General features: G+C 41.4%; 1 protein-coding gene across 1 annotated transcript in view; it reads right to left on the reverse strand.

Annotated features, from left to right (window-relative positions):
* KCNJ14 (potassium inwardly rectifying channel subfamily J member 14) overlaps positions 1-26905 on the reverse strand; it is an 80117-nt gene that overhangs the window by 3806 nt on the left and 49406 nt on the right. Inside the window, exon 2 of the mRNA XM_077457450.1 lies at positions 10407-11272. Coding sequence (XP_077313576.1) covers positions 10407-11177 — 771 coding nt within the window. The 5' untranslated portion in view covers positions 11178-11272. The remainder of the gene's footprint in view (positions 1-10406; positions 11273-26905) is intronic.

Genomic DNA, 26905 nt, shown 5'->3' on the forward strand with positions numbered 1-26905 from the left:
TCCAATCAGAAACACAAACCGGAAGGTTTTCTTTTCTGCCTCTAAATGTTGACATCAAAATATGCCTAAAATCATCCCAATGTGCATGGACACATAGGAGAACATTGCGTAGTTTCTACAGCCAGAACACAAAACTCCAGTAGAAGCAATGTTTTTTTAAGCCAGTGTGCATGGAGCCTAAAAGCTAATTTAGGGGCACTTCACATATACACTATACTACCAAAAATATTGGAACACCTGCCTTTACACGAACGTGAATTTTAATGGCATCCCAGTTTAATGGGCCGTATACACGATAGGATTTTCCGACAACAAATGTTCGATGTGCACTTGTTGTTGGAAATTCCAACCGTGTGTATGCTCCATCGGACATTTGCTGTCGGAATTTCTGACAACAACTGTTTGAGAGCAGATTCTCAAATTTTTCGACAAGAAGACTTGTCAGAAATTCCGAGCGTGTGTACACAATTCCGAAGCACAAGAGTCCACACATGCTCAGAATCAGGCAGAAGAGCCGCACTGGCTATTGAACTTCATTTTTCTCGGCTCCTCATACGTGTTGTACGTCACCGCGTTCTTGATGTTCGGAATTTCCGATAACATTTGTGTGACCGTGTGTATGTAAGACAAGTTTGAGCCAACATCCGTCAGAAAAAAATCCACGGTTTTGTTGTCAGAATGTCCGATCGCGTGTACATAGTATTAGTCTGTAGGGTTCCATATTGAGTTGGCCCACCCTTTGCAGCTATAACAGTTTCAACACGTTACATAAAAAATGAATTAGTTGAAAGGCAGTTTGTAATCAGTCAGCTGATCTGCATGGTTGATCAATGAATACCTATGCCCACATTGGGGTCTGAAAAGGAGGCTTCCCTCAAGAGATTATATTATTCAATATAGCCAGTACAGTACCAAGACTTATACTTGGCACCAGAATTTTGGGCTCAAGTCTTTAATTGCTGATCTTCAATATTCTGTAATTTGGTGTTGTGCACCTGCACAGATATCAAATTGGGAGCAGTGGCTATAACTATGTCCTTACAGCATAGTGATGCACAAAACACTTGTGCCTCCCCATGCAGGTTGCACTTAAAATATGCAACTTTCATAAAATAATCTGTGATTCTGCCATAAAAGTCCTTGTTCAGGCACTTCCTTTTGTAGGTTCTTTTGAGTATTAATGCTCTATCACAGTCCCCAAATTGTTTTCCTGAAAAGTCATACTATCACTCGGCTTCCAAGACTACAAGTGGCTGTTTCAACATATAGTATTCAGGAATAATATAAACTTGTCACCATCATGACATATGTCCTAAGAAAAGCCATACAATGGAGTACATTCATTTAGACTGAAGGTTGCTACAGAGAGGCTGATATGCAACAAAATATGAAATAATGTGTAAACAAGTATTTTATTTAAAAAAAGGCAATTGTTTATTGTTTCATTTAAGGTTTACAACTACCTATATTTAACATTTTTATGAAGTAGTAATCACCTTTTTATTCTATTAGTTACTTTATTTATTCATTATATACATTCATATAAGTAATTCACAGAGTTGACTACTTTTCAAGTGACTTCTTTCTGGCAACATTCTGAGTGTATTCAAGTTAAAGGCTTATGGGTCGTAATGTCACCTGTACTTTGTGGTATAAGCATTACTGCAACAGAATTCATGGGTGATGATGTTGTTCCTTCTGTGTTTATATTGGCAATTGGCTTCTAAGGCTTGGCCCTACTACCATAATGTACATAAACATTTGTTTCAAATCTTTCTTTATTATTTCTTTTATAATTATAAAACATACAAAACATCCATCAACATACCTAACATCCATCAACTACTACATATTTCTCAAAAAAATAAAAATAAATATATATATATATATATATATATATATATATATATATATATATATATATATAATCAGCCCTCATCCCTCCCACCTACCCCATCGCTCCTCACTTCCTCACTTACAAATATTCCTTAAGGTTCCCTGAGGTGCAAAACTCCTCCCACTTTTTCCAATGCTTTGAAATCGGATTCTCCACATATCCTTCTTCTCTTATTTGCTTCTCCATATAGTGTGTTTCACTCATTTCACATTTCCACTCTATTATTAATGGAGCATTTTCCTTCTTCCATTTTCGCGCTATTACAACTTTTGCAGCTGTAGTCATACAGTGCAAAAACTCTATCTCTATCTCTTTCTGTGTTAATGATTTAGGTGTGAGAGAGAATAGTACTATGATTATATCTATCTTTATCCTAGTACCTGTCACTTGCTGATATATTTCTGTTATCTTACCCCAAAAATCTCTTAACTTGTAACAGCTATACCATATGTGTTCTAAAGTACCCTTTTCTATTTTACATCTCCAACAGGTTTCAGGGTTCCTTTTATTTATTCTATTCATTACTACTGGGCTTCTATACCATCTTATTGCAACTTTATAGTTTTTTTCTTGGTCCTTGATTGCTACCGATAGTTTATGTATTCTTCCATATATCCCTTCCCATTCCTTCTCTGTCAACACATTCCCTATTTCCTCCTCCCATTTTTTCACTGCTGCTATTTTTTTAATATCACCATAAGGGAGTAATAGATTGTATATCTTAGAAAGTTTTTTATTCGCTTTATCCTTATTTAATACTATTTGCTTGAATACAGTTAATTGTCTATTAATACTTATCATTAATGGATCTATATATGCTTTCAACTGAGAGTATTGCAGCCATTTATTATTATATTCATGTCCCATTTCCTGAAACGTTGGCATTCTCCCATCTATCAGGATTTGTATTATTCGCTCATGCTCCTCCATATTCCATTTAAGAAATGTTTTGCTTTTTAGTGCTGGTCTAAATTCGGGGTTGGCAAATAATGGGGTCATAGGGCCACTCATTGAGGAGAGATTTCCTTTTTTTATTATATCATCCCAAATTTTTAATGTTGTTTTTACAAAAATGGGTAACTCCTTTTCTTCTGGTCTTAAATTAGATTTTATCCATGGTTGATGTTTGATTCTAGCCCCTATTATATCTTCTTCTAACTTTACCCATTGTTTATTTTTTGCATTATGCTGCCAATCTATAATTCTCATTATTGACGCTGCTTGGAGGTATTTGGAGAAGTCAGGCATTGCCAGTCCTCCATTTTTTTTTTTTCTTATTAATGCTTCTCTTCCTATTCTAGGAACCTTATGCGACCATATAAAACTTTCTGCAGCTTCTCTTAAATCATTCATAATCTTTCCTGATGGTATAATAGGGACAGTTTGAAAAATATATAGCATAATTGGTAGTATCACCATCTTTAGAATATTTATTTTCCCTAACCAGGAATAAGTTATTTTATCATAAACATTTGTGGAGTAAAAGTGCTGCATTCCCATTAGACAAAAGAGGGTCAGATCAGCCTGTGGGTTATATAACTTTTTTGCTAGATATAAAAAAAAACATATAACGGTAATATAATTTGGCTAATACTTCAATAGACACTGTTACCTTGTCCACTTGCCAATGCAGGGCAAAGTGATAGAGCCTCTGCAAATGGGCTTTCCTGATCCCTTTATACTCACCTACCCTGCACCCCCTCACTGTTAATTTCTTGGTTGCAGCTGGCAGCCATGTCAGCAAACAGGGAGAGCAGTGAAATCACTCCCTTAGTCATGTAATAGTGCTCCAACTAGCGATTCTCTGCCAGGCCTGTTCACTGCCAGAATGGAGCAGGTCACATGCTCCGCCATATCTGAATGTGCTAGGTAGTGTTGCCGGCTGCCGTGTAGGAAAGAGTGGCAAGTGAGCACATGCTAGGTGAGTATAATATACCTATATATGTGCAGCCCTCATTGACGTCTCTCTGAACCAATCTGCAGTAAATCACTTTTCAGAGGCATTTGACTCGAGGCATGGAATTCATTTACTAAAACTGGACAAGGCAAAATCTGGTGCAACTCTGCATAGATACCAATCATCTTCCAGGTTTTATTGTCAAAGCTTAATTGAACAAGCTGAAGTTAGAAGTTGACTGGCTATCATGTGCAGCTGCACCCCATTTTGCACTCTCCAGTTTTAGTAAATCACCCCAACATGTCACCCCCTCACCACCTGTGTTAAAGTCCATGATTGCTCTAACTCAGCCTAAAACTGAACCCTAAACCCTTTCTAAATCCTAATCTAACTACCCTGTAAAAGGAAGATATATATACATTTTCTTTCTGGATGCTCTGGCCTGGTCACATGATCTCTCCAGCGGCCAGCTTCACGGGAGGGGAGAGATTGCCAACAATGGCTGCAATGCCTGGTTGGTGGCATCACCCGTAGGCTAACTATGTGACATCTGTTCTTCCTGGCTGACCATGTGACCTGACCAGAGCGCACTTAGAATAGGTAAGTATACACATCTTCCTAGATAAATTGATCCTGGACTTCCACATTAATCATTGAAAACCCTCTGCACTGTACCATAACTGCATGCATTGAGAGCACACGCATTCCACCCAATGCAGGCCAGCTTCATTCACTTTAATGGGTCAGATTTTGTGGCAGTACTGCCTGGCAATCATGAACTGTGGTATATATTTTGCTGTGAAGCACCACAGCAGTGTGTACTAACATGGCTGCTGTGACTCAAAGGAGTTGGAGGATTAGTAAAACTGCAGCTCAAACATCTGTTTTTACTGCCACTGATCAATTTAGAAGTACAGAAAAACAAACATCACAATAGGATCCCGAAACCAGCAAGCTTTTTATTGAAGTAATAAAATACACAGTAATTATTGTAGAATGTGTATTGCACATTCATACTTACTCATAAGGCCTTACAGTATAATATGCATTCTGTTGCTCTACTTCAACATAAAGCATGCTGATTTCTGAATCCCATTGTTATGGACCACTTTTCTGTCCTTTTGAGCATTTTACAGTTGTTTAGTTTAGAAAATTTAAACTCTGAACTGGAGCAAATGTTACCCTTGCAGTGGGCCTTCTCCTCACTGCAAAGGTTGAATGCTCATTTTGTCTAGGGCAGCCTTTCTCAACCTTTTAACCACAGAGGAACCCAGAAGTAAATTTTATAGGTCTTGGGGAACCCTTGTTAAAACCAATTTATTAGGGGTCAATGAGAAAATGTCTCTTACAGTAGGAATAATAAAACCCTACAGCAGTGGTAAGAATGCCACCCTTATGGACAGTTAAAATGACAATTGCTGTCATGCTACTGGCTTTGCCAAATGGCAATGACCCTGGAACTATGCAAGTGCCATCAAATGGGAGATCAATCAGCCACAGCTCAAGGTACCCCTGGCAGCCTCTGGAGGAACATTTGGGTTCCACAGGACCCTGGTTGAGAATGGCTGGTCTAGGGGATTGGAATAAGGTCAAATACTTATTTTCCCCATCCCTTCTATAGGTTTCCTTATTGTAAGAGTGGTCCCCAAAAGCTGACCTCTTTGCTGCCTGACTAGTCGCAGATTTCTGACATGAGTACATACAATGCAGGACCAGTGCTTCTGCACAGAGGATGAGGATGCTGAGTGGCTGCTTACATCCTGGGAGCTTTGGAAGCAGAGGAAAGAGCCAGCTGCCAGGGATGCAAAGATTAAGGTAAGAATATTTGTGACTACTTATCCTCCAACATTGGAAGGCAACTGACCCTCCTAAGTTACAGGAATGGATAGCTCAGATGGGAGCCACATTACTCTTAGAAAAGTATATATTTCAACACAGTGAACGGTGAAAAACGTTGAGGCCTGGTTGGCCATATACCTACTGTGTGTCAGATTGTGATATGTACAAGAATATGTACAAGAATCAAATTCATGTATAATCCAATGTTGCACTGGTTTGCCAATTTTCTTTGAACATGTATGTTACATTTTTTATGTCAATAAAAAATGATGGGTAGTGATCCACACCATCCAGTTACAATGCATTGTGCAACAAAATAAAATGCAAAAGTCCAATGAAAGCTGGTTTTAGAGTTTTTACTATGGTTTAGTATACATAACTGCTGTTTGTCCAATGTCTTATTCATATTTATTTAAAAGGGTATCTCCCATCTTTACACCTTCAGAAAAAATAAGACCGATCAATCTAATTTTTTACCAATCCCCAACGTTGCACATCAGCATCTACAATAACCTCCTACAGTAGTAATATATGTTAACAATAGTAATATTATACAGTACTGTATACCGTATATCAATATAATATGTGTCAAACAATGGACGAGGATATGAGAGCAATTTGCTTCATGTGATGCCTTGTGGCTACCAGTATGTGGGGCATACCATAAAAATTTGTTTGGGGGAACATCTTAATATTGAAAAAGCTCCTAAAACTCATATGTCATTCTTGCATTTTAAACACTCTGTCACAGAGGAGACCCTAGGGGCCTAAAATTTTGCATTATTGTTGCCCCTAATTTTATATTTTTTATGAATATACATGACATAATATAGAATACTTATGTTGTTGTGATTTTGCTCTTTTTTTTGATTCTTCATGAAATTTTATATAGTCATTAGATGTGTTTAATAAAAAATACATTTGTTGCGCTATAAAGCAGAAAAACAAGAAAACAGCAGCTAACACAATATTGCTGGACACAATACAGAGTATTCAAAGGTTTCAGTGTAGCGCTCAAAAAACATAACAAAATACAAAGTTCATATATGTTATTTGTTTAATATAATCCTCAAGGGAAGAAAATTCATCTGTGTCAGTCCAAAGAAGTAAGAAAAGAAGGGACCATCACCAGCACCCAACAACACTGACTGTTACCATCAGTGCATTTTAATTATGCACATAAAGCACATTCCTGAACAATCGAGCCCCCCAATCTCCTCCTTATCCTGACTCAGCAATCCAAAATATATCATCGAATGGTACGTGCATAGATCTTAACTCCACCACACTCCAACAGATGTATCCTTCAATCTAAAGCTGCTTCTTGCAGTACTTACATTCCATAACAAGATTTACTCAGTCTTATGTGTTGAATGACAACCCTTCATTATAGTGTATGGAAGTAGAGAGCTGCTTTCTGCATTGTATTAGAGTATTGCTTCAGGCAAGAGAATAGTCAAAGCATAAAAAGACCAAGCACATCCCTTGACTGGCCTGCAACTGTTGGAAACAGAGCAGAGTAGCAGATTGATCAGCTGGAGACTGAGATTGGCCCTAGAGTACAGAGCCTGCTGCCTCTGTTTCCAACAGTTGCAGGCCAGTCAAGAGATGTGCTTGGTCTTTTTATACGTGGGGCTTCCCCTTAAAATCCATACCAGGCGACAGGGCTCGCAACGTGTCAATCTCGCTGATAAAAGCGGCGCGATTGACTTCCTTTTCCAGACTTTAGTCCGTGTGTGGGCTAGTCTGTTCATTTGGAAGTCCGCCGGTCTTCCCAACGGAGTCCTGACGGAGTTCTGGCGGACTTCCAAATAAACCTAGTCTGTGGGAAAATCTGGTCATGTGTGGGCAAGTTCATTCGTTCGGAAAGTCCATCGGAACTCCGCCGGAATTCCGACGGGAAGTCCGTCAGACCTAGTCTGCTGGAAAGTTGTGTGTACAGGGCATTAGGCACAAAATCATGTACTCGTACGTGATTTCTGTTGTCGGCTGTGGGGCAACCGCGATGGATGCTGGGAGTCGCCAGTCGTTCACTGGAGAGGCAGAACGGCGGTCTGCCTATGTAAACAAGGCAGACTGGCGTTCTGTCAGAGAGGAAGCGAACGATCTTGTGTTCCTGCTAATCAGGAACATAGATCGCTCTCTTCCTCCAGTTAAGCCATCCCCTTCATGGTTAAAAAACACTCCCTAGGAGCACACTTAAGCCTTTGATTGCCCCTGATGTTAACCCCTTCCCTGTCAGTGTCATTTATACAGTGACAGTGCATTTTTTTAGCACTGATCACTGTAAAGGGAACAAGCAGCCCAGCGTGGGTGAAGCTTGAGAGGTATCTAGAGTGCCAAGCTAGGGACCCAGCAGAGAAGCAGGGGTGGCGCTTGAGGAAATACCACTGTGTAGAGGAGCTCAAGGGATTCAGTGGCAGTTAATCAGTGGGTCTAGTGAGAGACTGGGAGCTTAATGTACTGAAGAACTACAAGGAGTGATTGTAGTGGAACTAAAGGAACTGTTAAAGCGGTCCTCCACCCTGAAGTGGAAGTTCCGCTCATCTGATCCCTCCCCCCCTCCGGTGCCACAATCGGCACCTTTCAGGGGGGGAGGGGGCGCAGTTACCTGAATAATCCAGGTATCTGCACCCACTTCCGGGACAAGACCGCCACAGATGCCCCCCCCCCCCCCCCGTTGGGTTCTGGGAAACACACAGTTCCCAGGACACAGCGGGGACCAGCAGAGATGTGCAGCGCGACTCGCGCATGCGCAGTAGGGAACCGGGCAGTGAAGCCGCAATGATTCACTTCCCGATTCCCTGACAGAGGATGGCGGCGGGCAGCGGAGAGATGAGCAACTGCTCGTCATCTGCCGCCGACATCGTTGGACCCTGGGACAGGTAAGTGTCAATTTATTAAAAGTCAGCAGCTGCAATATTTGTAGCTGCTGGCTTTTAATATTTTTTTTAAAGGTGCAGAACCACTTTAAGCCTTGTGTCAGGAACTGTTAAAGACTGTTGCCATAGGAGACAGTATTCCTACACATACAGATGTGCCATCTTGCTGGATGCCTTTCCATGCATGGCTGTCCTCCTACTGAAGTCTCAGAGTCTGCCAATTAATCTTGCAACTACCTAAGGGTGTCCTGGTCCTAAACCTCTCTCCCCCCAAAAAATGGTTTATTAAGAGAAATAAACGTTCTTTATTTTGCATCCAAGAAGTATCAGGCGCCCAATAACTTAACTTGACTACTCTACACCCACCATGCCTCACAACCCACTACATACAGAAGGAAGTCAACTATCCCTGGTCCTGGAATTTCTCATTAGACCAAAGGAGGTCTGGGACCTTGCTAAATAAGTAAATAAAATATATGTGTTTTAAAGCATTCTTACTTTACAGCATTTCTTCACACCTGCTTAACACTTTTGCACAGTACTGTGTGTATATATATATATATATATATATATATATATATATATATATATATATATACGCGATATCCAAATCTTAGACCATAGGGTTCAATATTGAGTTGGCTATAACAGCTTCAACTCTTCTGGGAAGGCTGTCCCCAAGGTTTAGGAGTGTATTTATGGGAATGTTTGTTCATTCTTCCAGAGGCGCATTTGTGAGGTCAGGCACTGATGTGGACGAGAAGGCCTGGCTCGCAGTCTCCACTCTAATTCAACCTAAAGGGGTTGAGGTCAGGACTCTGCAAGCTAGTCAAGTTAATCTACCCCAACCTTGCTCATCCATGTCTTTATGGATATTGTTTGTGCACTGGTGTGCAGACAAATTGGAACAGGGAGGGGCCATCCCTAAACTATTGCCACAAAGTTGGGAGCATGAAATTGTCCAAAATATCTTGGTATGCTGAAACCCTAAGATTTCCCTTCACTGGAACTAGTGGGCCCAAGCCCAACCCCTGAAAAACAACCCCACACCATAATCCCCCATCTGCCAAATGATTTGGACCAGTGCACAAAGCAAGGTCCATAAAGACATGGATGGGTGAGGAAATAATGGTGGCCCCACAAAATATTGACACTTTGGGCCCAATTTGGACATATTCACTTAGGGGTGTACTCACTTGTGTTGCCAGCGGTTTAGGCATATATATATATATATATATATATATATATATATATATATATATATATATATATATATATATATATATTATTATTATTATTATTATTATTATTATTATTATTATTATTATTATTATTATTTATTTATTTATTTATTTTTTTCCTTCCCTTTAATATACCGCATTGGATATTTGGGACTATCACAGTTAAAGGGACGTCTTTGTACAGAAAATTGATTGCTATTTTGTTTCTCTTTTTTGTTTTGCTTAATTTTTTTGTTATTTAAAGAGGAAGTTCGCTCCCTCCAGATATTTTTTTAAGCCCCTCTTATCTGTTTTGCAGTGCTGTCTTGGTTTTACATACTCACCTGCCCTTGTAAAGTGTGACAGCCCAGATTTTACCTTGTCATCCTCAGTGATCATGAGCCAGCTACCTCTTTTGGATTCAGGCAGCCAGCCCACAATGAAGTATGCTGCTGTGTGCCCTACTCTTGCAGCTTCCTTTAACAGAGCTATCCCAGTAGACTGCAAAAGTAGGGATATGTTATTCCTGCCTAAACCAGTGGCCAGTGAAAAAAATAAAACATTGTAAATAAATAAAGTGCAAAAAAAAAAAAAGTGATATAGTTTGGGGGCAAGGGGAGTGGAGGGCAGGTTGTATCATGAGGTTAGTTAGTAATAATGCTGCTGCTTACCTGCAGGAGCTGAGCTCGCACATGGGCCTCCACTAGATGGCTCTTGCGCAGATTAGCCACTCTCCACATGAGACACAGTTTTCCATCTCTTTGAGCAATCACTGCATTTTCTGTGAACACCAGAGTTTCATTTCTCTTTTTGGGTTTAGCAATTTTTGCCATGATGGCTCCAATAATGAAGGCATCAATAATGCAGCCCACAATGCACTGCAGCACCACAGTCAACACCGCTAATGGGCACTCTTCTGTCACACTTCTGAATCCATATCCAATGGAAGTTTGTGTTTCTAAGGAGAACAAGAAGGCGGCCATGAAGCTGGTGACTTGTAAGAAACAGGGAGGAGGTGGGGTCGTTTCTGAGCCAGGCTCAGGTGGTGGTGCTAAGTCCCCATGCAAGGAGGCAATAAGCCAGAAAGAGAAACCAAAAATAAGCCAAGAAACCACAAAAGTAAAGGAAAATATAAGGAACATCCACCTCCAACGTATGTCTACACATGTGGTGAAAAGGTCAGTCAGGTAGCGTTGGCTCTTTTCACTGAGGTTAATAAATTCTACATTGCAGTGACCGTCTTTTTGTACAAAGCGGGTACGCTGACGAATAGGCTTTGTGTGTACCTTCCCATTGCGATAGGCAGTTGGCTTCATACCCTGTGTCAGCTCTGATTCCTCTTCCTCTCTGAGTGGGTCTGGAATATCTGTGCTAAAGCGACGGATGGCGCGCGCCACCCCCATGGCCAGGGCACCACGGGGAAGGATGGTGGTGCTACCCATCCTAAGTTTTGGAGACAGCAAGTTTGGTGAGAAATTCAGGTTCTCAAAAGCTTTAAAGGCACAAAAAGTTCATGATGCAAAGCTTTCAACCAGTCCTAAAAGGAAAGAAACAGTAGTTAATGTTTGTGGAGGATATAAAGTTGCATTTATTTTGAAGGAAAACTAAGCACATACCTAAAGTGTCTGTGTTTGTGTGGCAGTGTAAAAACAATCTGGTGTTAATGATGATACACCCCCCCCCCCCATGTATTGCACTGATATGTGTTCAGATATAAGCAACCTTCATGGCCAGCACCCCCATTGCCAATTTTGTTTTCTGGAAACAACAGCATACTGTCCAAATACATTCAGTCCAACCAGTAGACTTTTCCTCCAAAACCTTTCAGCCAGAGGAGTCAGATGAGATCTGAATGCCCCCCTGGGAAAGATTAATTGCAAGTTAAATATTGCAAATCTCCGTTAAGGCAAAGAACCCAAATCCTTCCACATATCATTCTTCACAAATGCAAATAGAGCAGCCTACTTGCAGTTTCTGAAATTTTGTAAAGGTATCATAAAATAGGCTTTTTGTATTATTTGTAAAATCCTTTTTCTAGGAGTACATTTGGGGACACAGGATAGTATTATGAAACACTGGGGTATACTGCCACCTTCAGGAGAATTTAACAGTGGCACGCAAAGCTGTAAAGACAGCCCATTACCCTCCCGCTATCAAGCAATGATAGCAGCAGATCATAAGAAGCAAGGAGAGAGACCTGTGTCTCTCTAACAAAAGACATAAATTCTTTCCTTCCTTTACAGGACTTGGGATAGTATTCAGACACACGGAAACCTCCAAAAGCAGTCTAACTGAGAATTTGGAAACAGAAAATGAGAGGAAGCGTCCACCCTGGTAACATGTAACAAACATAAGATCAGTTGGCAGCCTAGTGGAGTGCACTACACATTGAAAGGGGAAAGCTTGTGTTTGAAGTCATAAACCTGAATGATGTGAGCTGTCATATCCACCTAGTGATAATGAAATGAGAAGTAAGCTATCCCCTATGAGGATAAACAGAGAGTTGGGCTGTCAAAAATAACCCGAAGCTGGGAGATAGCCTCAAACAGCAGGTATCACATCCTGACATGGATGGGAAACCTACTTAGGATGTTTAGCAGCAGGACAGAGAGATGGTAGAACAATGTCCTGGTTAAGGTAACAGGAAGAAATCACTGTGGGAAGAAAAGAGGTCCTGGGCCTCAAAATAACTTTCTGTTTGTGGAGCAAAAGAAGGGGTTCCTTGCAGCTCAAGGCTGCCAACTCAGTAACTTGCCTTGCAGAAGCTATGACAATGAGAAAGGCAACCTCGCAAGTTAGCATAGACAGGAGAATATTCCTAACCATTTCAACGGATGGTCTTTGAAGTTCTGATGGAACCAAGTTAAGACCCCACTGAATCACTGGGGTGCACACAGGAAGAACCGTGTAGGCAATGCCCTGTATGAAGGCCTTCACAAAGGAATGGGAGGCAACCAGTCCCTGAAGCAGAACCACCAAAGCTGAGATTTAACCCTTGATGGAACCCAAGGCCAAACATTGCTCCAGGGCAGGCCAGAGAAAAGACAGGAGTTGTCCTATGGAGAACTTCCTGAGATTAGATTTTCTTGTCTCACACCAAGAGAAATATCCTTTGCAAGTGTAAGGTAGACTATGTGAGAAGTCAATTTCTGAGCTTTCCAACGCATAGAGAGGATTGCATCTGATATGGCCATGTACCTCAGGACCTGGGCATAAACAGACCGGCAGTTGAAGTGAACAACTTAGAAACAGGGTGGCAAAATGGCCCATCGGACAGAAGATCCAGACAAGAGAAATATCCTTTCCAAGTGAAAGGTAGACTACGTGAGAAGTCAATTTCTGAGCTGTCAAGCACATAGAGAGGACCGCATCTGATATGGCCATGTATCTCAGGACCTCTGCTTAAAGCCAACAACTTAGAAACAGTGTGACAAAATGGCTCATTGGAAAGAAGATACAGACAATTGGAGAGAACCCATGGAAAGTCTGCCAGGAGTCTGATGGGTCTGATTAGCACATCTTCCTTGGCCAGCGTGAAATGGGAAACACCAAAATGTGCCCATCTCGATCCTGCAGAGTTTGCAAGGAAGGAGTTTCAGAGGAGGAAAGACATAAATCAGGTTTAACTGATCTTACTGAGTCACTAGAGCATCCACTGTGAAGGCTAGAGAATCCCTGGATCTGGAGGCAAACCTGCTGAGTTTTTGTTGTACCTGGAAGCCAGGAGGCCCAAGTGTTGGTCCTCCACCTGCGACAAAGTTCTTGGAACACTTCAAGAGGAAGAGGCCATGCATCAGAGTCCAGACACTGACAAATGAAGAAGTACATCTGACAGTTTTCAATGCCTGGGATGTCCATGGCTGCATGGCGGTCAGGCTGGAAGTAAAATTCTGCCAAAGCCAAAATTAGATCCAAATCAGATCAGAGCCAAAATCAGATCTGTTTCTCTTTAACCCACAAAAATTCTGGTGCCCCCCTGATGGCTAAAAATAAGCCACTGTTGTGGCATTTTCTGACTGAATCCTGGTTTGATTGCCTCAGAATATTGTTTGGCAGACAAGCTTTTTCTAGTGACCACGTCACTTGTACTGAGAGGACTTCTCAGCCTATGATCAGTCATGGTATAGTCATGGTATAGGTGTGGGTGAACTCCCCTAGGGATGCTCACAATAACACTGAAAAGCAGTAAGGGTTAATACGAACTTTTACTATCACTGAAGGCAGAAGGGATCCCAGAATAAAATGTCCCACAGAATTGTGGTGCAGATGAGAAGAAGGCAGGAAATGCTGAGCCAGGTTTCTGCACAGGTCTGAAATTAAAACACGCTTGCTCTTGGACAAAATCTTATACTTTTTACTTCAGACATCAAGGTGGTCTATGAATGCAACCTTAGTTGTGTGGATGTGACAAATATATGCACATTTAGAATGAAAATAGTTATATTTTTTAGAATATTGCCTTGTGGCAATAATGTGTTTTTGTTCCACACATACCTCAATCAGGAAAAAAAATGCAATATGGCCACTCAGTGGTGCTGATGCCACAGGAACTATATATATTAGAGAAAATACAGTGATTTCCATTCTAAATGTGTGTATGTTCATCACATTGCATACTAATGTGTTATACATACACCCCCTAGTGTATATTGGTATTTCATATCAGTTAATATCAGTTTGATATCAGTTTATGCTTTGCTTTTATTCCTGCATACATTTCAATGTGAATGCATAGTAAATACATGGTATGTGACACATGCGGCTCACTAATGGTGAAAAATTGCAGCCTCGGTAAAGAGGAAATGATAATAATGTCACCACCCACCTGATGCGTATAGCCCAATCGGCTTTCTCAAAGGCAACAAGCAATTATCCCTCTAGCTCCGAGCCCTGGGTCCTCTGAGGACCTCTGTTCATTTTAAAATAAACAGAACCAGTGGGTCGGACCCAACAAAGCTTGTCAAAATGAGGTCTCTAGCTCTGAGCCCCCTGAGTCTGGATCCTTGTTCCTTTTATAACGTACAGAACCAGTGGGTCAGACACAACAAAACCCCATGAAAACGAAAACCCAAACAAAAATATTTTTCAGAGCAGCCACCACAAAAAGTGCAATCAGCACACTAATAAAAAGCATATACCTACAATGATAAGTAAAGCACTCTGTAATAAAATACTCTCCCTAAATTATACATGATCTCTTTAATTAAATTCTCGCCCTAAAACCACTATTTTATTCAAAAAATTGTAAAAATACTCACACGGCAGAAAGAGTAAAAGGGCTTTTTCACTATACAAAAAAACCTCAGCAAAATGGCATCCTAGCTCCACCTAGCTGTAATGATGTTACTGTCCACCTGATGTGTATCGCCCAATTGGCTTTCTCAACGGCTGAGCAATGCATTTCTCAAGCTCCAAGCCCCCTGGTGCGGACCCATGTTACTTTTATATTACGCAGAACCAGTGGGTCGAACTCAACAAAGGCTGCCAAAATTAAAATTAAAACACAGACCCACTGGTTCTGTGTATTTTAAAAGGAACAGGGGTCTGCACTGAGCTCAGCCTTTCAGAAAGCCAATTGGGCGATATGCTGAGCAGTGATGTCATTATATAGGGTGGAGGTAGGATACTATCTCTTGCTGTGGTTTTTCTGTATAGTGAAGAAGTCATTTTTACCCTTTCTGCCATGTAAGTGTATTTTTGCAAGTTTTTTTAATGAAATAAGGGTTACGATCTGCTCTATCTTGCCTTTTCTATGACATCTATATTGGAGAAGCATAGTGATCCTGGATGAAAGTTGTGATACATCTTTATACTAAAATGGCCAGTTCGACCTCTTGTTCTTAGTGGAGTCTATCAAACCAGGTGAGAGGACACTCAGAGAGGAGCTTTGGTGGTAGGGGCACATCAGTGCTATTTCCATTGGGGGACAAAGTGTGAATCCCTTATGATGGAAAAAATTGAAGAAACTGAAGATTGTTGTCACATGAAGATTGGATGGTGTATCGGACGGTATTATTGTTTTGGACAATTTACACAATTTTTCTTTGGGATATATATTTTAAGGACTATATCTGCTATATTATACTGATTTGCATTGTTTATTTGCTTTCTGATGTCTTTGCTATATTACACATGTAAGATACATATTGTTTTGTTTAGATTGTATAATTTAGGGAGAAAATTTAATTACAGAGCACTTCACTTCTCATTCTACACATAAAAATTGTGATATACTCTAACATTAGTGGTCAGTATAGACATAACTCCTTACATTGGTGGCATTGGGATATTACCCCCAGATATTGGTGGCCAGTTTAGGTGAAAAAACTATTTGCCACTGCTCAAGTAACCCCTAGCAACCTCAGGAGGAACCTTCGGGCTCCATAGAACCTTGGTTGAGAAAGGCTGTTATTGCATTTGTTACTTGAAGAGCTTATATAAAGAAAAAGTAGCATAGGTTTTACCAGTCATTTTGTTGCATGATAGTTCTTCATGATTAGTGATGGGCTCGGCATGTCACCTGTATGGGATATATAGGAAGCTGTCACTGTAGGAGCCAATCATCTGCAGCCAAGGCATTCAGTACCCCACATCCCTGTGTATACAAACCCAAGCTACAGATGATTGGGCCATACAGGTAACCACTTCCTGGTGGGCTCTAACATGTGGGTTTGGATTCTAGTCTGAACATGCATGAACTCGTCACTGATCATGATTCACATAACTGGGTGCATGGTAAGGATGTGTCCCTTCCCTACCTATTTTGTGCTAACGGTGTCCTTCTTTCTTATCTCAGAATGTTGGAAAGTAAGTAAACATGTCAAAGTTTAAAGTTAGTTGGCATTATTAATTATGTGAAGGAAATGGTTATGTAACTGCTCAGTGTCCCTTGATCTATGTGGGTCAAGTCCTTCTCATGGCTCTGGCCCTCGTGACTGTTTGCAGACCTCTCTCTCACACACACATACACTTATACTCTCTCTCCGCACAAGAGCTGCTTATGTTTCCATATAAAGCAGATGTGAAGCTTAGTGGCAGCAGACTCGGAATTTCATGACAATGTCATATCTAATCTCAGACAAAGGTATCCAATTTGCATGTAAGGTCAATGATGCAGCAGGAAAAAAAATCTATGCTGTGTTTCCCTTATTGACAGCACTGACAGTCCGCAGCCTATCACATTCAGTGATGTAACATCAACATCTACAGATTTCCCCTCATTACATTTATCTAGAAAATAATCTATTGTCCAGCTTTGATTAAGGTGACCAGATCTTTAAAATGAATCCGGGGACATATTTTTGTTTTACTGGCAATGGCGGCAATCAGCGCTCTCTGCCCATCGCCGCTGCCGCCTGCCTCACAGCCTGTCAAGTATTACTCTCCGGGCCCCGGCTACTACTGGGTGGGGAGCAGAGGAAAATCACTCTCCCAGGGAAGGCAAGGAGATAAGCAGGTTGGTGGCTGGCTGGGACTTGAGCCAAGGCAGAAGAACATGTGAGCGGAGCTGGATGGGCATGCACCCGAAACTGAAGAAATATTCCCTCCGCTGCGACCAGCACATGATCATCAGAAAGGGGCACAGATAATGGGAAAAAATATACCCCCTAAGCTAGTAATTCATATTTTTTTTTTTTTAATTCTGCACTGACTGTCTTTGAAATTGCCCCAGTCCCTGTTCAAATACAATCTGGGGACAAAACCGGGGACAGACTTGGTCCAGGGACAGTGTCCTCAATTTGGGGACTGTCCCCGGAAACTGGGGATGTCTGGTCACCCTAGTTTTGATAGCTACTGTTTAGCGGGTATGCCACTGTGTGAAACGCCTATAAGGTTGTATTGTATATGACATTTTTTATTTTTGATATCCATTTTTACTATACTTTTGTAAAATGAGCGGTTAACATTTTGATTTTAGACTACTTGACTATGCAGTGTTTTTGGCCTATTCAGCAATGTAAAGAATTAATGGCAATATCCATTAGTAACCATTTAGAAATAACCACTGATTCCCCTACAATTGGCTAAAATCTGATTGGTTGATCTACCTTACTGTAGCAGTATTCTTTGCATGAAATAAAACCAATTTGTATGTTTCTTGGTTTCAGCTAAGGCTCCATTCACACTTGTAGGACTCCAAAGTTGCTGACTTTGGAATACAACTTTGGTACAACTTTGATGCAACTTTGGATGGGTGAAACTTGGAGACGACTTTGGCTTTGACCAGTGATAATGAATAATGGACAACTGTTGCATTGTATAACATTAGGGTATGACTTTCATGCAACTTTTGAGGATCAACATTGAAGTCTATGACCCTAAAGTTGCATGAAAGTCATACCAAAGTAGTGCATGAACTACTTTGAAGTTGCTGCAACTTTAAGTAGCATATATACACTCACTGGCCATTTTATTAGGTATACCTTGTTAGTACTGGGTGTGTCCTGGTACTGGATTTGTGGCATAGATTCTACAAGGTGTTGGAAACATTACGCAGAGATTTTGGTGTCCATAGTGACATGATAGCATCACACAATAGCTGCAGATTTGTCAGCTGCACATCCTTGATGCAAATCTCCAGTTCCACCACATCTCAAAGGTGTTCTATTGGATTGAGATCTGGTGACTGTGGAGGCCATTGGAGCACAGTGAACTCATTGTCAAGTTCAAGAAACCAGTTTGAGATGATTTGAGCTTTGTGACACAGTGTGCGTTATCCTGCTGGAGTTAGCCATCAGAAGATGGGTACACTGTAGTCATAAAGGGATGGACATGGTCGCAACAATACTCAGGTAGACTGTGGCATTTATATGATGCTCAATTGGTACTAAGGGGCCCAAAGTGTGGCAAAAAAACGTCTCCCACAAAATTAAACCACCACCACCAGCCGGAACTATTGATACAAGGCAGGGTGGATCCATATTTTCATGTTGTTTACGCCAAATTATGATCCTACCATCTGACTGTTGCAGCTGAAATTGAGACTTATCGAACCAGTCAATGTTTTTCTAATCATCTATTGCCCAATTTTGGTGAACTTTGTGAATTGTAGCCATAGTTTCCTGTTCTTAGCTGACAGGAGTGACACCCGGTGTGGTCTTCTTCTGCTGTAGCCCATCTGCTTCAAGGTTCAATGTATTGTGCATTCAGAGATGGTATTCTGCATACCTTGGGTGTAAGGAGTGTTTTTTTTTAGTTTCTGTTGCCTTTCTATCATCTCAAACCAGTCTGCCCATTCTCCTCTGACCTCAACAAGGAATTTTCATCCACACAACTATATTTATTTATTTATTTTTCGCACCCTGTAATTAAGAAAGCTGCCATTTTAACAAAAAAATATTGTTTTTAATGTAAATACATTTTCAATATTTGTTGTAGCTCAGCGCTGTTGATCTCCTGTAGCCTGTTTTCCACCATTAAAGGAGAAGTACAGCCAAAGCTCTTTTGGTTGTACTTCTCCTGTAACCCATTTTCAGCAGACAGAAGCCCGCTGATGTCACAGAGCCAGACCAGGCTGGGGCAGGATTGCGACTATGCTACATCCACCTAGATGGTATGAAAAAAAAAAACTTCATGATACTCCAGAAAATGTTGCATGTCATCTCTCAGGGCAAGTTTTCTGAAGCTAAAAGCAGTAGATAATGCTTGTATAATGTGCTTTGGCACAGCAGCTTGAAGCAGCAAAGGATTTGGCAGACAACATTGTCACCCTATAACAGGATTATTGGATCTGATTTTCATAAAAGCTGGTGATATGTAACATGTTGCTAAGCACCTCAATCCTCACCCCCTGTAACAGGTGGGGGTTCCTCTCTCCCTCAGCCACTGTCACATTTAAAATCAGCTTAGGAATCTGTGAATGAATAAACTACAAGTATTGTCTGCCACTGTGGCAGATGGACTTGTAGTTCTCAATGAACTAAGAGTGCACTGATCAGCACACTTGTAGTTCATTGACACTTCCTGCAGCTCAATAACTGAAAGCCCATACAGAAGTATAGCCAGGGAGCAGCAGCCTGACATTGCAACCGCATCCCACTGGTGCCAAGCAGTATACTTTGCAGGCACTTCTGTGCAAAAATAATAAATGCTAATTTTTTTTTTTACCTACAGTTTATTTATTTTTTTCCTACATGAGAAATTTCTACAAAAAAACACAGCTCTGTTCTATAGTGTGAACCTGCTGCCCTCTGAGAGACTACCTCGGCTTTGAGTTACCTGCACAGTGCGTGTTTGTTGGAATAGTGTACTGTATTTATAGTTCACTCTCTCTGGGTCCACACACCTACAACAGAACCACTGGAAAAGCATGGCAACAGGAGTCTTTTTCTTTTACGTGTTGCTTTTAGGTGTGTGGACAGGGTGGGAAATAGTTTTTTTCAGCCTCGGTCTACCTTGTCAACGTGATACAAGAAAATATGCTGGTTACAACTTTTACTGGTTATAGCTTCTGCACACTTTCTCCTTGAAATCTTGTAGTTACTTGGAGTACTAGTCTGTAAAAACCATCAGTGATAATTCCAGTACATGTGCATATCGCATACCACACCTCATATATGCCATATATGCTAAACCAGAGGTCTCCAAACCTTCTAAGTAAAGCAGGGGTCTCAAACTGGCGGCCCTCCAGCTGTTGCGAAACTACAATTCCCATCATGCTTCTGCCTATGGGAGTCATGTTTGTAACTGCCAGCCTTGCAATGCCTCATGGGACTTGTAGTTTAGCAACAGCTGGAGGGCCGCCTGTTTGAGACCCCTGAAGTAAAGGACCAGTTTACTGTCCTTCAGACTTTAGGGGGACCAGACTAGAGCCAATGGGAGTAGAAAATGTCCTTATGTCCAGTGGGGGTAAACAATGCGCCACCTTTGGTGTCAGTGGGAGGAATATGGTGTCAGTGGGAGGAATAGCGCCTTACCATTGGTGTCAGTGGGAGGAATAGTGGCCCATCATAGGTGTCAGTGGGAGGAATAGTGGCCCATCATTGGTGTCAGTGGGAAGAATAGTGGCCCATCATTGGTGTCAATGGGAGGAATTGTGCCCCATAATTGGTGTTTGTGGGAGGAATAGTGCCCTATTGTTGGTGTCAATGGGAGGAATTTTACCCCATCGTTGGTATAAATAGAAGAAATAGTGCCCCATTAAAATTAAATTAAAATTGCTGGTGTCAGTGGGAGGAATAGTGCCTCATTGTTGATATCAATGGAAGGTATAGTGCCCCGTCATCAGTTTCAGTGAATGGAATAGTGCCCCAGGGGCTGGACAGTGGCAAGCAAAGTTCCACATTCAGCCCACGGGCCGCAGTTTAGAGACAGCTGAACTAAAAATACAAAATGGCTTGCAGCCAGTGGCCTTTTTAAGAAATGGACATGATGGTACACTGTGTATTAACATGCTCATGGCCACCCTTAATTCTCTCTTTCATCCCTCATTTTCAGAACATATCAGCCCTGTTATTTGTACTTGAGTAATTCCCCTTCCTTACTAAAGAGACTAGCAAACTACTACTGTCATACCCTGCCTATTTGTCAAATAACAAAACTCCAACCTTTGCCACCTTCCATGAATGCTAAAGTAAAACGTATCCATCCCTCTCACCACCACTCATCTGAGCCCCTCTCTGCCAATATCTGAACTGGCTTCTAGGACACCTGAAAATAAAATTGATGTTAAAAGCGAAGTGTGGGATATGAAAAAGGCAAACACCCATACTCACCTAGGTGGATGTGGCATTGGTACGATTCTGCATCTGTCCCCTGATGCCTCCACACCGAGAAATGAGTGATCAAACTCCACCGATCACTCAGTTCTCAGTCTTCAGTGAAAATAAATGATTTAATAAAAATGACAAATGGCATTTTTATAAGATAGCTGGATAGTACAGGTCGTCGTAATGCCATGGCAGCCTCGGGCACAAGCTGTATTCTTTGGTAGAAGCAGGAAGCCGGTCACCACCGCAACCAGCGTGGAATGCAGGATGGCGCCAAGCTGGACGTGATGTCACACGTTGGGCATGTTGGAGGTGCTGACTTGGAGTGGTCGATAATGCGTTTTAAAGCAGCTGCTTCTTTTTCAGGCCAGGGGAGAAGACCTTTCCTTTCTCTGCTGCAGTTTTATTTTCACTCACAAGCTGCCGCAACCCTCCCCCCCCCACCACCACCACCACCACCACCACCACCATGTGACTAGACAGTGAAAGCTGAAGCTGATCTACTCACCTGTCTCTCTTCTCTTGTTAGCATGTTCCTTGCACTGCACCAAAACTCATTAGCTCATTGTGCTGCTTCTCCTTCCCCCTCCCTAGGCTCTGCTGTACAGTAGACTGTAATATATATGATAAAACCACAACAAATTCAGGTATCCACACTGCTTTCAATAAAAAATACATTTAATTATACAATAGTTATTATTGTGATAAATTACCAATTTATTGACCGCAAAGCAGGGAATAAAATCCATCACTTCGCTTAGTAAAAGCATCACACACAGTACACACAAACACTGGCTAGGCACACATTTAACTCTTTGATGGCCCTATATTTTTAACCCCTTCCCAGCCAGTATCATTAGTACAGTAACAGTGCATATTTTTAGCAGTGATTAGTGTATTAGTTTCACTGGTTCCCACAAAAAGTCAAAACTGTCAGTTAGTGTCCGACTGTTCACCTCAATGTCGAAGTTGCTATAAGTCGCTGATCGCTGCAATTGCTAGTATACAAAAAATAAATAAACAAATAAAAATGCCAACATATATAGTATGGTAGTTTGTAGACGCTATACCCTTTGCACAAACTAATCAATATGGTTATTTTGATACCAAAAATATGTAGTAGAATACACACTGGCCTAAATGTAACCACTTGCCGACCGCATGTCAGCATATATACATAGGCAGAATGGCACGGCTGGGCAAAGTAACGTACCCGTACGTTACTTTAAATTTGCCGGCCCATGTGTACGCCTGCCGCAAGCTCCGTGACCGTGCCTGCGGGACCCGCGGACTTGATTGCCGATGGGATACCCACGATCGTGTCACGGAGCTAAAGAACGGGAAGATGCCAATGTAAACAGCATCTTCCCGTTCTGCCTAGTGACAGGACACTGATCGTCTGCTCCCTGTCATTGGGAGCAGCGATCAGTGTCGTGTTATTGCTAGCCCATCCCCCAGACAGCTAGAAACACTCCCCTAGGACACACTTAACCCCTCCCCGCCCCCTAGTGGTTAACCCCTTCACTGCCAGTGACATTTTTACAGTAATCAATGCAATTTAATAGCATTGATCGCTGTATTAATGCCAATGGTCCCAAAAATGTGTGAAAATTGTCTGATGTGTCCGCAATAATGTCACAACAAAAATCACTGATCGCCACCATTACTAGTAAAAAAAATGTTTTAATAAAAATGCCATAAAACTATCCCCTATTTTGTAGACGCTATAACTTTTGTGCAAACCAATCAATAAACGCTTATTGCGATTTTTTTTACCAAAAATATGTAGAAGAATACGTATCGGCCTAAACTGAAGAAAACATTTTTTTATATATTTTTGGGGGCTATTTATTATAGCAAAAAGTAAAAAATAATGTGTTTTTTTCAAAATTTTCACCCCCTTTTTTGTTTATAGCGCAAAAATAAAAACCGCAGCGGTGATCAAATACTACCAAAAGAAAGCTCTATTTGTGGGAAAAAAAGGACGTCAATTTTGTTTGGGAGGGACATTGCACAACAATTGCGCAATTGTCAGTTAAAGTGACGCAGTGCCGAATTCCAAAAAGTGCTCTGGTCAGGAAGGGGGTAAATGCTTCCGGGGCTGAAATGGTTAAGAAGAAATTCGATTTTTTAATTTTTTTTTGGATATGTTTCATAGCAGAAAGTAAAAAATATTATTTTTGTTTTTTTCCCCAAAATTGGCAGCCTGAAAATCGGGTGAAAACGTTGGTTTGTCAGAAAACGTTGGTTTGTCCAACCTTCCAACCATGCGTACAGTGTTGAACGGGCATGCTAGAGAACCAGAATCCAACCAACAGCATCCAATCAGTGCTGGCAACCAATGACTGTGAGAGCTGATCAATGTGTTCTGGTGGGGGGGGGGGGGGGGGCAGAGTACTTACAAACACCTTTAACACCTTGCCAACCAGCTGCCATCATTATGCAGCGGCAGGTTGGCTCCCCTGCGTAAATCGTCATAGCTGTACAGTGGCCACTTTAAGGGCTATAGGGGGCACACGCACCCCCACAGTGTGACCCTGCAGCTGATGCGTGTGGCTGGCAGCAACAATGTCCACCAGCAACCCGCTATCACTCCTCAGAGAGTCAGAATGGGGATCTGTCAATGTAAACAGACAGATCCCCGTTCTGTCAGGGAAGTAGAGAGAGATCGCTGTTCCTGATCACTAGGATCTCTCTCTACTCCCAAACAGTCCCCTCTCCCCACAGTTAGAAAGCACCTCCCTAGGGAACACTTAACTCCTTGATCGCCCCCTAGTGTTAACCCTTCCCTGCCAGTGACATTTATACAGTAATCAGTGGCTATTTTTAGCTCTGATCGCTGTATAAATATCACTGGTCCCAAAAAATTTCAAAAGTGTCCAATCTGTCCGTTGCAATGTCTCAGTCCCGCTGATCACCGCCATTACTAGTAAAAAAAAAAATGAACAATAAAAATGTAATAAATGTATCCCCTATTATGAAGACGCTATAACTTTTGTGCAAACCAATCAATATACACTTATTGCGATTTTACCAAAAATATGTAGAAGAATTCATATTGGCCAAAACTGATGAAGACATTTTTTTTTAACATTTTTGGAGGGATATTTATTATAGCAAAAAGTAAAAAAATATTGTTGTTTTTTTTTCAAAATTGTCACTCTTTTTTTGCTTATAGCGCAAAAAATTAAAACCCCGGAGGTGATCAAGTACCACCAAAAGAAAGCTCTATTTGTGGGGAAAAAAGGACATCAGTTTTGTTCGGGTACAGTGTTGTATGACCGTGCCGTATCGCAAAAAATGGACCTGTCAGGAAGGGGGTAAATCCTTCTATGGCTGAAGTGGTTAATGAAAACATGAGGTCTCTTATCTTTCCAGAGAGAAAGATGGCTGAGATTGAAGTTTATATACAGCCTTATGATCCAAGCTCCTCTACTTTCATGTCTCCTGTTGGACCTCTTGTCTTGGTGGTCTTTGGAGAATGCTGTTCTGGGTATGTTCCTAAAATGTTCCTTAAGGTAAAAGGTTATCTAGGTTCCTTGCTGGTTATGCAAGTTTTTCTGTGTGCACAAATCAATCTCGGTGTCCTCAAATGCCCACCCCATCCAGTGGCGTGCAGACAGACTATGTGCACATACAACACCACATAGTCCAATACTCAAAATCCTTTTTCCCCCGAAGCAGGGCTAGTTTACTTTGCCTTGCACGCGACTACATAGCTTTCCCAAGCTTGTATATCCCAAACCTGTTGCTAGAAACAACACAATACAGTTGCAGAGTCAACAGTTCTAATAATTATGCGAAAGCCATTTCACATTCTCAAAAAGCACAATGACAAAAGTTACACGAAAGCAGCTACACTAGGAACAATTGCTGAACAAATATCCACATCAAGGATACCGACTGTGTTTTCAGGATGATTTTTTTGCCTTAGATCTCAGTTAAAGAAGAGCTTTCTTAACATAAATGTGAATATCATTTCTAATAGTATATTTTTTCGATTTCTGTAAATTTGTGTCTTTTTTTTTTTTTTAATTTTTAAAAACATTTTTTTTTTTTTTTTTTTTACTTTTAAACTTGTGATTTGTGTCTGTGAACATGAATAAATAATATCCTAATCTTTAAGACAGACAGAACTAATTGTTGTCTGTGATTTGAGGGCAGGCAGGCAACAATTTAGACTGGCCATAAATGTAATTACATTTTTTTTAATTTTCTAAAGGTTCATTAGATTTTATCTAAACGAACTAACAAAACAAAACTCGAAACTCATGAATGTGATTTCTGTTTGAGAAAAATCTTACATATTATATTATGTGTAGCACCTTGATGTTTAGGCAGGGTTGCTATTAAATTTATTTGCAAAGTGATATTTGTCTTGACCAGTTGATAGGAGGTCAGTTGATTTCACCCTAATTCTGGAGTTGCTGCACTTCTCTCTTCTGTTACTAGGTGGCCGGGTATCTGGTGGCATTAGACAAGACAAAGGCATTGCAAGGACAGATTAGGAATGAATGGGGTTTCTCAGCTAATGAGCAGGGATTTTCTTGGGTCTCTTGGTCTGCTGGGAGAGCCTATTTATTTGGGTGGAGTCAGGTGATCGGGGTTCTGTGCCACCTGGATGGATGTCTGGGTGTACATGTGTCGTATTACCCCTAAGGCCTATCCCGGGGACATCTGGCTGCTAGGCTATCTGAGAGCCTATCCATAAGTAGTGCAGGGTTGGGACTGCAAGCTTGTAGTCCAATCAAAAGTAACAGTTCCAACGCCGGGGAACCTGTCGTGGTCGGAGGTAGAGGGGAAGCTGTCGCACAACGGCACCATCCATCTTGCTACTGGAGACTACACTAAGTGAACTGAGGCTAGTACCAGAGCAGACTTCTTGCCAACCGGGATGGTGACAAAGTGGGAAAGTATAAGCGAGTGCCAAGTCAGGGACGCAGTGGGAAAGCAGAGGTGATGCTTGTGGAATATCAAGCCAGTGACCTAACATGTCATCAGGGGTGAAGCTTGAGGAGTATCTGTGAGTGCCAAGCTAGGGATCCAGCAGTGAAGCAGAGGTGACGCTTGAGGAAGATACTGAGTGCTACAGTGAAAGAGCTCAGGGGATCCATTGGCTGGTGGATCTGAAGTCTAATGAGAGAGACTGGGAGCTTGTTTAGTGAGGACCCATAGTGAGTGAGTGTGGGGTAAAGAGAACTGTTCGTATTGCAGAAGTTGAATGCCTTTACCGTTAGTAACAGCTACAAGATTGTTGCCATAGGAGACAGCGGTCCTGCCTATACAGAAGTGGTGTTCGGCTGGAGGCCTTCACTTGTATAGCTGGCTACCTAAATAAGTCTCGGAGTCTGCCAAGTAACATTGCATATACCTAAGGGTGTCCTGGCCCTAATCCTCTCCCCCACAGTTCTGTTGAAGAGACATGAAAATCTCTTTGCATTCAAAAAGTGTCTGGTGCCCAC

The sequence above is a fragment of the Lithobates pipiens genome, unplaced genomic scaffold, assembly GCF_037356315.1.
Source record: "Lithobates pipiens isolate NorthernLeopardFrog02 unplaced genomic scaffold, aLitPip1_a1.2 Scaffold_27, whole genome shotgun sequence".
NCBI lineage: Eukaryota > Metazoa > Chordata > Amphibia > Anura > Ranidae > Lithobates > Lithobates pipiens.